Raw genomic sequence first — 16362 nt, forward strand, 5'->3', positions numbered from 1 at the left:
AAAATTAACATAACACCCCTGTTGAAAATGTTCAAAAATTATTTCTAACAACCATCTAGTTTTGATTAAAACTCAAATAAAGAAGATTTTCATCTTCATTTCCAATCATCTACTACAAAATAGTATAAGGTCGTATTTTGTAACCCTCTCATTCAGGTTCAACTGAGGATCGTATCACAGCTTACCCCGTGTCCCCGACAAGTAGGACAGACTCTCCAAAGTGAAGCGCTCTTCCCACTAGTACAGCCAGTCTCCTCATGCCCTGGGTCCACACCACATGACCGAACTCTTCAGGGACACCCGCAATGCTGTCCACAAAAGGGCCTGCCAAGTGCCAAGCCATCAACAACCATCAATATACCAAACTGTGCCAGCCAAAACAATCAATCTGGCCATTAGTTATACAGTGAGCTAAATCAAACAGATCTTTAGTAAAGTCTCAAAATCAAGAATTCAACATTTCATGGAAAAAGATTTTGCCGTCTTAACTCATCTGCATAGATGGAAAAGAACATCACAAGATACAATCGAAAAACTCACAATCAATAACTGTATTATATAAGCACATGCTGGGAGTTGCTAAGATGCCTTATTAAGGGACTGTCATTAAACTGTGCCGTACTACTGGTATTTGTTTATGTGATAATGCAATGGAACAACCAGTGAGAACAACATTCCTAATTGAAAGTCATCGACCTGATGTCAGAATGCGGTGTGCTTCTGTGGTCAAACTGTGGGTGTGCTTATAAACTCACTGAACTGAGAGGTGACCTGAGCCTCAGAGAAAAGAGCATCTGGGTTCACCGTCCTTTTAAAGTGCTTCTCCAGGATGTTCTGGATGGTCAGTGCCTCCTCTGGCTTCCTGACACGGCCGGCCAACAGCATGTAGCCTGAAAGAGTGAACACAATGACTATTAAATTTTGAAATTAAGCATAACAAAAAAAAAAAAAAAAAAAAAACAGTATATCTTTCGATAAACTACCGTTTAAAAGTTTGAGCTCAGTAAGATTTTTATTTTTTAAAGAAATTAATTATTTAGCAAGGACGCACTGAATTGATCAAAAGTGACAGTAAAGACTTTTATATTGTTTAAAAATATAAATATTTTAAGTAAATGCTGTACTTTTAATTTATCAAAAAATCCTGAAAAAAATGTATCATGGTTTTACAAAAAAATATTAAGTAGCACAACTGTTTTCAACATTGTTAATAATAAGAAATGTATATTAAAATGATTTCTGAAGGATCATATGACATTCAAGACTGAAGTAATGACTGCTGAAAATTCAGCTTTGCCATCACAGGAATAAATTACATTTTAAAATATATTAAAAGAGAAAACAGTCATTTTGAATCGTAATATTTCACAATATTACTGTTTTTACTGTATTTTACTTGGTGAGCATAAGAGAGTTAACAAAAACATTTAAAGAAAAAAATCTTACAGACACTAAACTTTTGAATAATACTGCCTATTTTAATTTTCTACTCCATAGGGGTCAAAGGTTTGTCACTGGATGTTACCGTCATCGGCCAGATGCTGTAGCCAATCACGCGAGGAGTCACTCTGCTCCTCCAGACTATAGCGTTCAGCCCAGCGGAACAGGTCTCTCAGGGTAATATATCCATGTTTCCCAGCAAACACAGTGGATCCTCTACGTAAAGACTAACACAAATACCACCATATCAAAAAATATAATCATGAATTTCTCAAAATTGAATCTTATACATTGATATAACAAAATGAGATGCACACCTGCAAGTTCTGCATGACTTTGATGAGTTTAGAGCAGTAGGAAGGAGGCAGACTGCAGCGCTGATGGAGAATGTTCTCAAGCTCCGAACTGGGAAGCTCATCAAAATGCAGCTCCACAAATCGGTTCCTGAATGCTCGGGACAGAACCTACACAAAATCAAAGACAAGTTTAGTGCATTAATATTCATTAGCCCTTTCTGGAGTACTGATGTCAGAACCTCACCACCTCCCTCCAATCTAAAAATTAGTCCCCACATGGCACTATTGTTGCACATTAGTTTACAAGAGGCTAAGAAGGAAAACTTGCTTAACACACAGGTGGTAGTTTTTAAAATTTATTGAAGAAACCTTTCTGCCCCCATAGAGCCCAGGAGGATTTTGGGTGGCAAAGAGCATGAATCTGGGGTGGGCTTTGACCACTTCCTGTGTCTCAGCGATGAAGAGCTCCCGGTTGTCATCCAGCAATCTATTCAGAGCCTCGAGGACATCAGTGGGGGCAAGGTTCAATTCATCTAGAATTATCCAATAACCTTTCCGCATGGCATCGATCAGCACGCCTTCAGGGGAAGGAAAACATATATGTTGTTTACATGAAAACTTGACAAACATAAACAGGGTCAATCGAACACTGAACTTCACATAAAGAGAGACAATGATTTAAGATTACCATCTGATATGGCAATGAATGTTTAGAATTCATTAATATCATTGACATAAGTCAAGGGTCTTTAATTTTTTCAGCCTAAGGATGGAGCAGGGACCCCCTGAGAGTTTCATTTTAAATCTGGCCTAGAAAAACATGCATTCAGCACCATATTCATGTATTTATTTACATATGTATTACATAACTAATGATTATTTTAATGGCTTTGCAATCTAAGCATGATAACAGATTCATATACTCTACATACATTCCATCCTGATATATGCTCTAAAGGTTCTTTACCTTCTTTGAAGACAAGTTTGCCATGTTCATCGGAGGAGTAGCAGCCGATGTACTCCTGGATGTCTGTGTGCTCATGGTTATTGATTCGTACACACTGGTTTCCTGTGGAAGCTGAAAGCCATTTTATCAGACTCGTCTTTCCTACAGAAGTTTCCCCCTGAATGAGCACTGGATGGATGCTAATCACAGAAACAACACACAAAAAGAGAGGAAAGAAACAATGTAGGACTTATAAAGGTGATATTGCAAGAGTCTAAGATATGAAAAGGATTCCTAGAACGTAATGAACATGAAAATAACTAAAAGGACTAAAGATGGATGGAGAGAAAATAATGACAAGTACACATATAAACATATATCGAGCCCAGTTGGATTGTGGGCGGCAATGACCAATGTATTAGTCAGGCTAATTATTTGGGCGATATTTCGCATTTTGAGAAATAATGTACCTGTGCAAGTTTGACAGAAGCCTAAACTTTGGAGTAAATTTTTTATTTGTCATCTAGGTGTGTAGAGTGGGTAAATATTGTGTAACCGGTACACAGATTGTTGACTACTAGTTAACAGATAAAGAATTATGAGCAAAATAGAAATATCGAAGTGTAGGGTTTGGCCAATGAAGGTATAGAAAAGCTTTTGAAGATCATGTAATCTGATGTGAAATGGTTGATGCCCATAAAGTCCCAAAATCACCACTTTATAGATGCAGAGATCAATTGATCACTAAGTCTGAACAGTCCCAGGCCAATGGTACCAAAACAGACAAACAAATCAGTCACTATAACATTACTACCTCAAAAACTAAATCAACAGAGAAACGCTGCATGTATAGTATGTATCGACATAGGGATTGATCTACGGAACATCACAGGGGACATATTATTGGTGGGTTTTCCTACCCGGCGGCGACCACCCGTGCCAGATCTTTTAGGTTGAGCTTGACGGAGGGCGTGAGGATGTAAGTGGGGTCAACAGTAGGCTCCATGTCACCCCGACTCAGCCAGTACTCCTCTATCTGTACACACACTCGGTCCTTTGGCTGAGGGATTGGCTGAAGAGAGAGGAGAGGATCATTTTTCTGGCAAAGAACATACAGTCTATCTATTCAAACAAACATTAGGATGGATCCAAGTGTCTCACTGAAGCTCTGAACTGATTACCTGTTTCAGACATTTCACATTTCCTCCTAGTATGTACTGACACACCATTTTCTGCACAACGGGGTGAGAGCTGCGATCCAGCTGAGTGAGAAAACTCAGACAGAAACCCTGCAGAAGATATGAAACATCTCCATAAAAATACTTCACTGTTTGTTTTTAATTTCTTTACACAGCACACTCTAAGTAAATAAATAAACACTGGGTATTTTTCGAGGGCCCCAGACCAGTAGAGGGCCCTGATGAGCTATAGAAAACTATGAGAGCAAATGCATGACCAGGAGAGACTGGAAACCCATATGGTGTGGACAGATAGTACATAAACAAGCCAGTTTGTTGTGTGAACTCAAAAATACAGTTTTTTTTATGATGTACACTGCACTGTGGAAAACATAGTGGCGATGAGTGTTTGATATCCAATCTACATCAGACGAGAGCGGCGTGTTGTGACGTGACAAAACGCTTGCAATCCCATTATAATCATCCAAGCTGTCTAGATTGCAAGCGTAGCAACATTGCACTCTGCAGTGTATTCAGCAGTATTCATAATGATGAAAGAGTGACACAGCTAGTTTATGTCGTCATGCTGCTTACTTCTACCATAGGCACATTGTAAAACATCCATGCTCACTGATTGTCAACTTCATGTGTCTTTACATGAACGGACAAATGTCACTTCGATATGGCTACATGTAACACATTTGAACCTTATACTCGCTACGTTTTGGAGTCTCAAGACACTAACAATTCAGTCAAGTAGAAACTATGACGAGGACAATCATATTACCTCATAGAGGGATCGTTGGATATTGTAGCAGGGGTCAGAGGCCACATACTTCAGAGCTCGGCACAGGGTACGCAAACTGTAGTGGGGCTTGTGCCCCGTACCGTCAACTAGTCGAGTGTTAGCCTCCTTACGAACTGCCAAATAAAAACTGGCAGGAAAAAAGGGAAGATTTTGTTAAAAAGAACAATCCAGAAGAACATCACAATTTGTCTTTTTGTACAGCACCTAACCAAAGGTTGCAACATGAGGGATGGACTCTGTATGTGGGGTTTTATGCTTTTTATCCTAAGCAACGTACATTAGTTAAGTGAAAAACGCAATATCACATCTAACATCTGAACATCCTTAATATTATCAATAAATGTGGATATTGGCTACCACGTTTTTTTTTTTTTTTTTTTTTTTTTTTCATACTACACTGTAAAAAAATGTATTTTTGTTGAAATATGTTTTACAAGAACATACTAATTTAGTCTTTCTACTTCAAAATTTCACTTTTAATTCAATGTGTTACTTGCTGTTACTTTGTAATTATTCATGAAATTTACTAACAGTTATGGAGTGAAAATTGTTTCCAAGCTTTTTTTTTTTTTTTTTTCCAAATAAATCACACTCCAGTTTTTTTTCCAGTGTTTTTTGCTGTTATGGATGGTAATGGAGACCTACTTAAGAACTGTAGACAAACCTGATGATTCCATGGATGATTCCTCTGGACAGGTTAAGGCCTTTGAGGTAGTCAGAGACCAGGATTCGTAAATCACTCTCACTCTCCAGCTCCTCCACATACAACTCTGTGAACCTGATACATAAATACAAAAATATGTGTTCCCAAAATGTATCTGAACAATTCTATAAAAATGTATAAATGTCACTGTATTGCATATGGAAACAAATCAGCAAGATATTTAGAAAACTTTTTATTGATTGCATGAAGTCAGTTCCCCTGGAGTTCATGCCCCTCTCACCGGTTTCTAATGCCTAGTGGCAAGTTCCTCTTGCCTACGTCTGTGGCTGGGTTCATGCAGGCAAACAGACGGAAGTCTGGGTGACGAACCAGTGGCTCTACACAGAATGAAAACAGTAAAACTACCTCAGAATACATGTGACACACTCATAAAACCATAAAACACTGCATCAACTGCAATAAACAGTAGTATCAAGCACATTTATATATTTGTAATGTACACTACAATTCAAAATTTGGGGGTCAGTAAGACAAATAATAGCAAGATAAAGGCTGTTCTTTTGAAATTTTTATTCATCAAACAACCCTGAAAAAAATGCATCAGGGTTCAATACTGATAATATGAAATGTTCTTTGAGCAGCAAATCAGCATATTAGAACAATTTCTGAAGGATCATGTGACACTGAAGACTGAAGAATGATGCTGAAAATTCAGCTTTGCCATCACAGCAATAAATTACATTTTAAAATATATTAAAATAGAAAACAGTTTTTTTTAACTGTAATAATATTTCACAAGTTTACTGTTTTAATGCATTTTTGAGCAAATAAATGCAGTCTTGAAGAGCATACGAGACTTCTTTCAAATACATTAAAAAGTCTTACAGCATTTTTAGCCAATTAAACTTGACTTTGTCCAATCAACTAAATACAAATAGCTGAAATGTGTATCTCTATTGTATTTTATCCAAAGTGTTTCACAAATACCCTTACTACAAACCCCTAAAGCAGCCTGGGGTTAAACAAGGCACTACTCGTGCACATATTTACCATTTATACCACTATCAAATAGCCACATCTTTAAAATAGCAATAATGAAATCCCAGATGATCACTTTATGAAGGCCTCACCAGTATCGCCTCGGTCCAGCAGCACTAGTGACCCAGCGCTGCCCTCCAGCAATCCACTCAGACACTCCAGTGTCTCTGCAGCAGCCAGATTAATCTCATCCAGCAGAATCCATTCGCCTTTTTTCACAGCTTGGGCTAAAGTTCCCTGTGCAGACACACAGTCAGTCACGACATACAGGAGATAACAAGAGAGAGAAGAGAAAGGAAGAAGTGAAGACAAGTTGGGAGAAGAGTAGTAATTACCTCCACAAAAGCAAAGACCAAAGCAGATTCACAGGCTCGAATCTGTTCCTGCGTCTGACTGAGTTTGAGAGCCAAAGCCTCCCACTGCTCCTGCAGCAAAGCAGCTATGAGAAAAACACAAAGAAAAAGACAGAAAAAAAACATTGAAAAACATGCAGTACATTCTTTAATTTATTCGTTAATTTATTAACCTTATATATACCATGGTCTGTCGGAATACTCGATTCTGATTGGCTGGAAGATACTGTATGTGTTCAAACTATGTAATGCACAGGTAGTTCCAATCAGTTTAATCACTGTTCTATGTTAATGTCGAAATGTTCTATATTAAAGGGTTAGTTCACCCAAAAATGAAATTTCTGTCATTAAGTACTCACATTCATGTCGTTCCACACCCGTAAGATCTTTTCTGGACCTTGAATGTGGTAATTACGTTGCTTTCAATGGAGGATAAAAAACCTCTCGGATTTTATCAAAAATATCTTAACTTGTGTTCCGAAGATGAACGAAGGTCTTACGGGTGTGGAGCGACATGAGGGTGAGTACTTAATGACAGAAATTTCATTTTTGGGTGAACTAACTCTTCAATGTCGAACACAGACACAGGTAATTCACTCAAACTCTCGCTCTCTTGACCATTCAAATAAATGTTATAATTCATTCAAATAATTGTAATCTTACTGCATACTTTATCTCTGTGTCTGATTTAAAGACAGCAGAATGTTAGATCTAACGAGCCGTAACTGACAAAAATAACTGTTAACATTATCCATCAAGTCAAATTTTGTGCTGGAAACATCAATAACAGCTTAAATTTGTCAGTGTTGGCAAATGACCATGGTATAAGCGGTATAATCCACGGCTAGCTGTGCATTAACCGATTTTCATTAACTTCGCTGCATGTCGGGTGGTTCATTGCCTCCATGTCATGCACTAAAATAATTTATACACACCTAGCTGTGGATTATCCCTAACTAAAATATTTTTACTCAAAGAAATGAGCAACATAAGAAATACATTTTTAAAAAGCATTGTAATTTATTTGAACCTTCAGTATTACCATTGGGTTTATCGTGTAGTTCCTTTGTTAGTGCTGATTTGCAGACATGATCCATGAGCTTCAGAAGGTCCTGCCAGCGTTTGCCTCTGAAGCAGGTTTGGACGTGCCCCAGGAAGGTCAGGTTCTGTTTCCGTGAGTACGTCTGAGAGAAGAGGTCCTCAAACGCTTCCCGCAGGGGCAAAAGAATGAGCTTGTGGTCCACTGGTTTATACCTTCAATCATAACAGACCAAGGTCAGCAAGAAACCAAGAGCTTCCACCACATTTGTACTGTACATATTTGTTCGAATCTTGAATCCCTCTTGTCTACTCACCCTCCTAGTAGGTCAGCTGTGTCACTCTGTTGGTTCATGTTGACCACTCTGAGTTTGTGTCCTGTAAGAGTATAGCAGAACAGAGCAGGAATTGAGAAATTATGCACAGTGTTAAACCCACTCGCTCAGCATAGATTAGGTGTGTCACCTGTCATTCCCGCTAGGTACTGTACAGTAGAGGTCTTGCCTGTGCCCGTCTCCCCGACCAACAGGACAGGCTCCCCTTTAGTGACACACACTGAGAGCTGCTCCAAAAGTACCGAGGACGGCCGCGTGGCAGCAAATGTTTGTCTGTCTCTGTGGGGCAGATACATGTCAAATATGTTGGCTACGACCAGCGTTATTTTAGTATTATTTAATAGCGCATCTCAACTGCTTGACTGCTTGTTACAAATGGTGTTCTGACGTAGAACCTGGAAGCACTGAATGTAAACAGTGTATGAGAATGAAACAGAAGAGAAGATATTGTTGAATAAAGTCATTATTTTTGTTTTGGCGTGCAAAAAGTATTCTCGTCGCTTCATAAAATTAAGGTTGAACAACTGCAGTCAAGTCAACTGTTTTAACAATGTCTTTAGTACCTTTCTGGACTTGGAAAGTGGTGGTTAAATTGTTGTCTATGGACGAGTCATGTACCTCTCGAATTTCATCAAAAATATCTTAATTTGTGTTCTGAAGATGAACGAAGGTCCTACGGGTTTAGCACGACATGAGGGTGAGTAATTAATGACAGAATTTTCATTTTTGGGTGAACTAACCCTTTAACATACCAACACTGGCTACAGCTGAACACATTTTAAAATAAAACCTCAGAGATCTGTGTTTTACAACACTGAGATCTCTCTGGGATTTCCAAAAATTCTAATAATCACTATCCTTAAATCAAAGTGTTCATACGCATCATGACCAATGAAGGAATCCTGGTAAATTTTCCTCTGGTATGCTCAAGGCTGTTGTATTATCTGTCTTAAACAGCACAGTTACCAATCAATGCCGTGTTGACTCAATTTCTCAGCAGGGTGCCTTCCACACAAGGGACAGTGTAGCACAGTGACACCATTTGTAACAGAGTAAATTGAAAGGGGAAGTGCCAGACAGGGACTGTGAAACAGATTATGGGGATGGCTAATGTTACACTCTGATAATGCAATCTCACATGCTTAGCCACACCGCGTCGCTCTGCTTGCGGAGTAACATTGCACGGCCCACCGTCACCTCCAACTCCGTCACAGTGATCGCGGGCAGGTACATCTGGCAAAAGTGCTGGGCCTGAAATGTCACGTTGACAGTATTAAGGTGATGATACACTGGGCAACTTTTTGAGCAATGTTGCTTGGACACCTTCCCTTTGAGAATGGGCAACAAATTTTGATCTAAAGTACTAGAAATTTTTTGCCCATTCTCAATTGGAAATTGCCCAAGCAACATTCCCCAGCAACATCGCTCAAAAAGTTGCCCCATGTATCATCAGCCTTTAGAGCAGGTTATTAAATATGAAGTAAAATATGATTTTACTTTGTCTCTATATATTATGAAGAAATATAACAGTTTGCTTTTCACCATTACTATAATGCACACTTTTTGACCAAGTCATTTATGAATGTATCCAACAACACACAAGCTCAAACAACAAGCAATATCCAAGCAAAGGAATTTTTTAGAGCAACACAAAACTAGAAAAAGTATTTTACAGCAATTTCCAGGTTTTTTGTGCCCATGTAACAGCTTGTGTCAGTAAAGAGATAACAGTTGTGCAGAGTCCCACCTTCTCTCTGGATATGTTGAGCTTGCTGCCAATGATCTCTGCCATCTTGAGTCTGCTCTCAGATTTGGAGAGCATGGCAGTGAAGCAGTCCAGAGCCTGAAGGGGAAAAAAAAAACATTAAGCTTATAACAGCACAGCTTTTTCAGTAATAGTGTTCTTGTTTTCTAAATATTTTAAAAAAATACATAAAAATATTTTTTTAATAATATGATCCAACCAGCAAAAAACAAAATAATGATAGGTGACAGATTAAGGTAACTACAGCCACTCACCTCCAGAAACACATTCTGTGCTGTGGAAGAGCAAGAGCTGTCAAAATTTAAGCAGATTCTCTCGCACCACTTCAGCAAGTCCCTGTTCATTAGTTAAAAAATAAAAAAAAGTTGTACTACCCTGCATTTACCAACAAAACATGGATGCAAAGAAAATTCACATTTATTCAGATAATTTACAACCATAAATATCAAATTAATTATTCATATTTACAATACCATTTAAAAGTTTGGGGTCAGTAAGATTTCTTTTAAAGAAATTAATACTTCTATTCAGTGAGGATACATTAAATTGATGAAAAGTAATAGTGGAGGAGACATATAATATAACAAAAGACTTCTACTTCAAATAAATGTTATATTTCTTTTGAACTTTCTATTCTATTAACTATATCATTCACAGGAATAAATTACATTTTAAAATATAATAAATGCAGCCATGGTGAACCATTTCTTTTTTACTTCCAATTGAAATCACACTCGCCAAAGCATTGTTATGGGGCATGACCACAGGAAGACTGGCTGCTCAAATTGTATTTCACCCAGGGTCTCTACAAAGACCCTCATGCCATTAGGGAAGAAGTGGAAGTGTATTGATTGGTAACAGCAGGGTCTCCACACTATTGAATCTCTCCTCACAGAACAGCCCTCTATATGACACACTTTCAGAAATGTAAAATGGAGGCATATTCGCTACCCATTTAAATTAATATAAACACTGGCAAATACTGCCCTTGTTATTCTAGTAGTAACTTTAACACCAAAATAAAAAGATGAAAACAAAATAACAATTTGAAAAGTTAAATTTGTCAAACAGTACCATGCTTTGAATATGGACAGAGAAAAAAAAAATCCTCAACCCTCTACAAGACAGGTATGACACTGTATGTCAGTGTGTGGTATCTATTATACAAAGCTAGTTACATAAATGATTTGCCCTGGCTCGAATCTCACACTGCGTCTCTGGATGGGGTCCCACAGAGGGGACAGAGAGATCGATGTGTCATTGACTGCAGCAGGGTCCAGTGGAAAGCTGATGAACAGCCTGGGGCCGACTACACAATGGACACAGACTGATACATCACAACTCTAATGCAACAATGGAGTAAGGGCTTTATTGTAGCGTCACTGCTTTAGTTGAACTATTTGTTACATGTAGAGGTCCGAAATGACACTCATCATTTATCGATGAGTCTATGGTGTCATTTCTCGATGCAGAGAGTTTTGTAAATGCCCATGGGCATCATAAAATAAATGTACAAATTAAATTCTGACCTGATAATTAACTATTTAGAGAAGGGTTCAAATTGGCGTGAAATGGTTTGGAAACCTGCAGTACATATATTCGTATATATTATCATTATGCTATTAGCTTTTACATTAAATTATAACGTTAGACATAGGAATAATTTCTCATGTAATAAAAGAGTGTACAACATGTTACCTCAGTGAGAGGCCTCTGCCCTCCAGTGATGTGATGTTTTCATCTGATATGCTCTGGGCTGCACTAGGACCCTGAGGGCTGGAACTGATCTGATGTCTGTCTCCTGTTAGCTGGCAGTATATGTCCAAAAGACGCTCCACCACCACTGCCAGGTTAGGGTACCTCTTCATTAGGACCTGAACAGAGAAAAAAAGAATTAGAGACTGAATAGCAAAAGTAAAATGTCATCAGGACCTAGAAAAAATGTATTTTATTGTAAAGGGACAGCTTGCCTGTTTAAGTTCCTCTCTGCTCATGTTGCCGATCTGCAGTTTACTCCAGTATTTGTCCAGAAGTGCAGCATGGGTACTCTGCGGTCGATGCCAAGCACCTCCGCTGTAAAATGTCCTAAATATAATGATTTTAATAATTAAATTTAGGTTAGAAATATTTCTTTATATACACAAACACACACACGCACACACACAAATTTACAAAATATTTTACCTTCGTGTTGCAAAAAACTGGAATGCTGGGGCCATCTGAATACAGTCCTCACGTCCTGGAATTGTCAATTTCTTGTTCTCCATAAGAGGGAGCAGAACTGATATCTACAGAGGAAATTACATAAGCATGATTAAATGTGGACTGATCTCTCCTTTTGAACTATACCATTTACCTATAATTATATTATATATATATATATATATATATATATATATTAAAGTTCAATTTGGCCAAACGTATATAGTTAATTAAATCAAAATATTTCAACAACACTTTCAATGAAAAAAAAAAAAAGCATTGTTTTGTTTATTGTCACTAACAGACTGTAATTCTGCACTATTTAGTTCACGCATAGCGTACCTAAATACATGCAGCAGCAAAACGACAAATGCCACTAATCTGCAATAACTCAGTAATAAAAAAATCTTTACCCACACTATATAGACTTTCACAGTCCTAACAGAAACATTTCTATGAGAAATTGTTTGTTTTTGTAGATTTCCACCCACCACATCCAAAGGAGCATGATCAATATCCTCCAGCAGAATCCAATAACCTTTTGAGACTGCCTGGGTCAGGGATCCCGGCTGCCACACAAACTTTCCAGGAACATCTGTGCAGCGGTACATTCCCAGCAACATCTACAGAAAAAAGAGGCATGAAAAATATATATAAAATAGTGCTTCACAGCAGGTAAGTTAAAAATATGGTAAAACTAGAAGCAGCAAAGTGAAAATAATGGAAAGAATATTCAAACATTATAAAGTCAGGCAGATCTCACCTTACTGTCAGTCTGATCTCCAAGCTGAACTTTAATGATGTCAGGGGCTTTAACATGCCCTGTGACAGCAGCTAGATATTCAACAAGAGCAGTTTTTCCACACCCAATTGGCCCTTCCAAAAGAATGGGTTTCTGGGACGCCACTGCCATGGCAAGTCGCCGTAGATTTTGACACGTTGAATCCACCAGCACTAAATTCCTTAAACTTGTCTGATAATGATAGATGTAGAGACATTACAATACATACAATATTCCCCCACAAAAAAACATACATTTATAGTTATATTATATCTGGCTTTTAATAAGCGTAATATTGTCTTTTTGAATAATTGTCTTGCCTGTTCATCCTGTCGTGGCGTCCGTCTAGGTAGAATCACCCCACACACCACAGTAACGCTGTGTGTCAGGTCTTCTGTCACCACCTGACCGCGGATGACCTTATTAACCCTCTCTTTTCGCCATATTGCTGAGCCCTGATTGGCCAAAACCAGAGCCTTTTCTACTTCCAGCTGCTGTGTCTCCTCAAGTGACCTACAAAGATGTGATATTGTAATTTTGTTTAAGAGTTAATGCTAGTGAGTGACTTTTGAACAATTAGAAAAATCACCTTAAAATAAAAGATATCCAAACTTACTTCATTTTCAAATGCAGAATCTCTTCACTTGAAAGAACCTTCCTCAAAAATATTGTTTTCTGGTTGTCTGTCATGTGGGACACCAGGGCAAGGCACTGGGCAGTGTAGCTTAAAAAAAAAAAAAACAGAAAAATTGAGCAAAGATGTATGTATAGATCCTGGTGATTTTGTGGACTTGTGAGAGCCTGTGATTGATGTACTCATTGCAATACCTTCTGACCATGACGTCACTGGTGAGAAGTTGTGAAACACAGGCACTCCAGTCCCACAGGACGCGGAACTTCTCACAGTCGCTTTGGAGGAAGCGGAGGGTGGCCCCCATCAGGTCCCGTAGTTTCATCCGTCTGGGCCCATACTGAATGGAGGCAGCCTCTTCACTGGTGAAGAAGAGCCTCTGAAATACTGGAGGAGAGCGGCTGAAATACCTTGTTGCAAACCTGTGAGAAAACAATTCAAACTTGGTCATGACATGCTGGACATTTGTTCTGAATTGGTTATTATATAACATCATCTGTTATTCATCATCTCACACTTTTTGACTAATGAATTTCCATGATCTCTTCAAATATGATTTATGTTTTTAAAATCATTCAAACTCAAACCAATTTGCTAACAAATAATTTACACTAATGAATTGGTTTAACAGATGTGAAAGGTTGAAAAGAACTGACTTAAAACAAATAAACTGGCTATTCACAAATAAACAAATACACACAAAAGCAATATCCAGCCAATAAAATATTTTCAAGAATAGTATACTTTAAGGAATTGCAACTCCCATGACTTTTCCCAATTGTATTATCTTCATTCATTTTCATTGTTTTAAATTTACCTAATATTTCAGGTTTTCCAAGACCAATGGAAACCCTGCCGTGAATAAATTCTGAAGGATCACTTACGCTTGAGCATCTGGACTGATGTTGAGAAGTTTGCTTAGAGCCACACACAAGCGCTCGTGGAGGTCATGATTCAGCCTGACGTCTACTTTGATCCTCTCAGCATTCCTCTCCAACAGGTCCAGGATCAGTGGTCGTAAGTGACGAGCGATGAGGAGAGTGTATTCCTTCTCCAACAGGAGCTGCGCAAGACATTCCAGTATGCACTGTCTGTCCTGCTGGCTCCATATCTACAAGGAGAACAATTTATTCCAGTCAAAATGAATAAATTAAGTAAATATAAAGAGAAAATGTAATAACAATAATATTGAAGTATCCCAATGGAATCAAACAAAAATCTAAAAAGATCTTGCTGAATAAATTCCAACTAATCTTTTTCCATTCTTGTTAATTCACAGATCTCTACTTTTTAATGAAAAAATGTCTAATAATAATAATGATGATATAATAAGCACAGGGTGAGTAATGGGTGTTTTAAAATACTGAAATATTCTCTGCTAAATTAATTCTAACGTCTTACAGAAATATTTTATCTTATTAGTAATCATCATCATATCCTTACTGGAAATACCCACTTTTGGATTGGTTCCAAACTATGATAGATACTCAAGCATGAATTTATAACCTGGTTTATGTTCACATCAATGTAAGTGAATACTGATGAAACTAAGGTAATCAGTGCCTCTGTCAAAATAATACAGTGGCATGTTTCAACAACTCAAACTATTGAAACTATGTTGAAATAGGACCAAAATAATCCATAGTACTCATAAACAAGACTGGTTTCCCAAATAGACTAATATGCTGAAAACTTAAATGTAAGTTATTATTAAAACTAATGAATTTCAATCATTACCTCTGTATAAACAACCAATGGAGCAGCATGTGTACTACAGAAACGTGGGACAGTGTGGTGTGACACACACGTTGTACTCTGCATGTGTTAAACAGATGAAAGCCTCTTATAACGGTCTTATAAAGTGCTCGGGTCATGCAGTCTTACCTGTTTTGAGAGATACTTGCTGAGTTCGTTGTGACTTTTCTCGATATGTCTTGAGATTGCACCCAGAGATGTCAGGCTCAACTCCAGGTTTTCCATTCTATCATTTGTCGTGAATATAGGGATTTCCGACGATGTCTCTGCGGATGATAAAGGCTTTAATATTCCAAGTACTTTACGTGATGGGAACCATAAGACTCATCACTCGCTTTGCTGTCCAGGTTGTACACAACACAGCGAGCACGTTCCCGTCAGTATTAAAATCCCTGTCCACATGTGAGTAAATGAAGAGCACTTCCGGGTCATTCGACTGTGTCTGTCGCGGAGCTCACGCTGACACGCTCTCTGTGCTGCAAACTAACGGCTAAGATGTTTTTGTGAGAGGATTTTGTATGAAAACGCTTAAATAATTTCGACTAAATATGTTGTTTTGGGCTCCACTGTTCTTAAGCCTGAGTGTATCTTACAGCTGTATGTAATTTCCTTTAATCCTCTAAATGTAAATGGATTTCATCAAATGTGCTCAATCAACAACACAGAGCTGTGTAACCTTATTTTAGAAACATTTATAAGACACAAAAAAAATAAGGTTGTAATTTTGTCTATAAGATAATGTAGTCAATGTTTGAAATAAGGGCAATGGATATTATTATTATTATATGGAACATGTTTCGTACAGTTCGATTTAAGCTTTAAAATGTATTATCTTTACAATCTGTATAATATTTGGCAAACAATGAGAATTTATATAAGAATTTAAAGGAAAATTTTCATTTGGATTATTTTATTAAATTATTTACTGTTACACTTTTTGTTAAGAATAATATACATTGTTATAGTTACTCAAAATGTACAAGTCTATTATTCTTATATTAAAACCCCGGAACAAAAGACTTTCATTAAAGTAACACATGCATATAGTACCGATTACAAACAACCCAGCATAACAGTAATGAATTATTAAATAAATGAACATTCCATTATTTTGCCCTTAGCTTACAAAACC

General features: G+C 37.7%; 1 protein-coding gene across 1 annotated transcript in view; it reads right to left on the reverse strand.

Moving 5' to 3' along the window:
* The window catches only part of mdn1 (midasin AAA ATPase 1), a 50016-nt gene extending 34375 nt beyond the window's left edge, over nt 1–15641 (reverse strand). The window contains 29 exon segments of the mRNA XM_051873942.1: nt 186–324; nt 756–890; nt 1526–1667; nt 1758–1904; nt 2106–2314; nt 2704–2882; nt 3603–3754; nt 3864–3971; nt 4648–4795; nt 5333–5446; nt 5613–5709; nt 6463–6607; nt 6706–6809; nt 7766–7977; nt 8079–8139; nt 8227–8375; nt 9235–9347; nt 9844–9939; nt 10116–10197; nt 11560–11735; nt 11832–11946; nt 12046–12149; nt 12555–12686; nt 12827–13036; nt 13165–13357; nt 13461–13568; nt 13673–13897; nt 14360–14586; nt 15360–15641. Coding sequence (XP_051729902.1) covers nt 186–324; nt 756–890; nt 1526–1667; nt 1758–1904; nt 2106–2314; nt 2704–2882; nt 3603–3754; nt 3864–3971; nt 4648–4795; nt 5333–5446; nt 5613–5709; nt 6463–6607; nt 6706–6809; nt 7766–7977; nt 8079–8139; nt 8227–8375; nt 9235–9347; nt 9844–9939; nt 10116–10197; nt 11560–11735; nt 11832–11946; nt 12046–12149; nt 12555–12686; nt 12827–13036; nt 13165–13357; nt 13461–13568; nt 13673–13897; nt 14360–14586; nt 15360–15455 — 4118 coding nt within the window. The 5' untranslated portion in view covers nt 15456–15641.
* Between the last annotated feature and the right edge of the window lie 721 nt (nt 15642–16362).

The sequence above is a fragment of the Ctenopharyngodon idella genome, chromosome 20, assembly GCF_019924925.1.
Source record: "Ctenopharyngodon idella isolate HZGC_01 chromosome 20, HZGC01, whole genome shotgun sequence".
Lineage (NCBI taxonomy): Eukaryota > Metazoa > Chordata > Actinopteri > Cypriniformes > Xenocyprididae > Ctenopharyngodon > Ctenopharyngodon idella.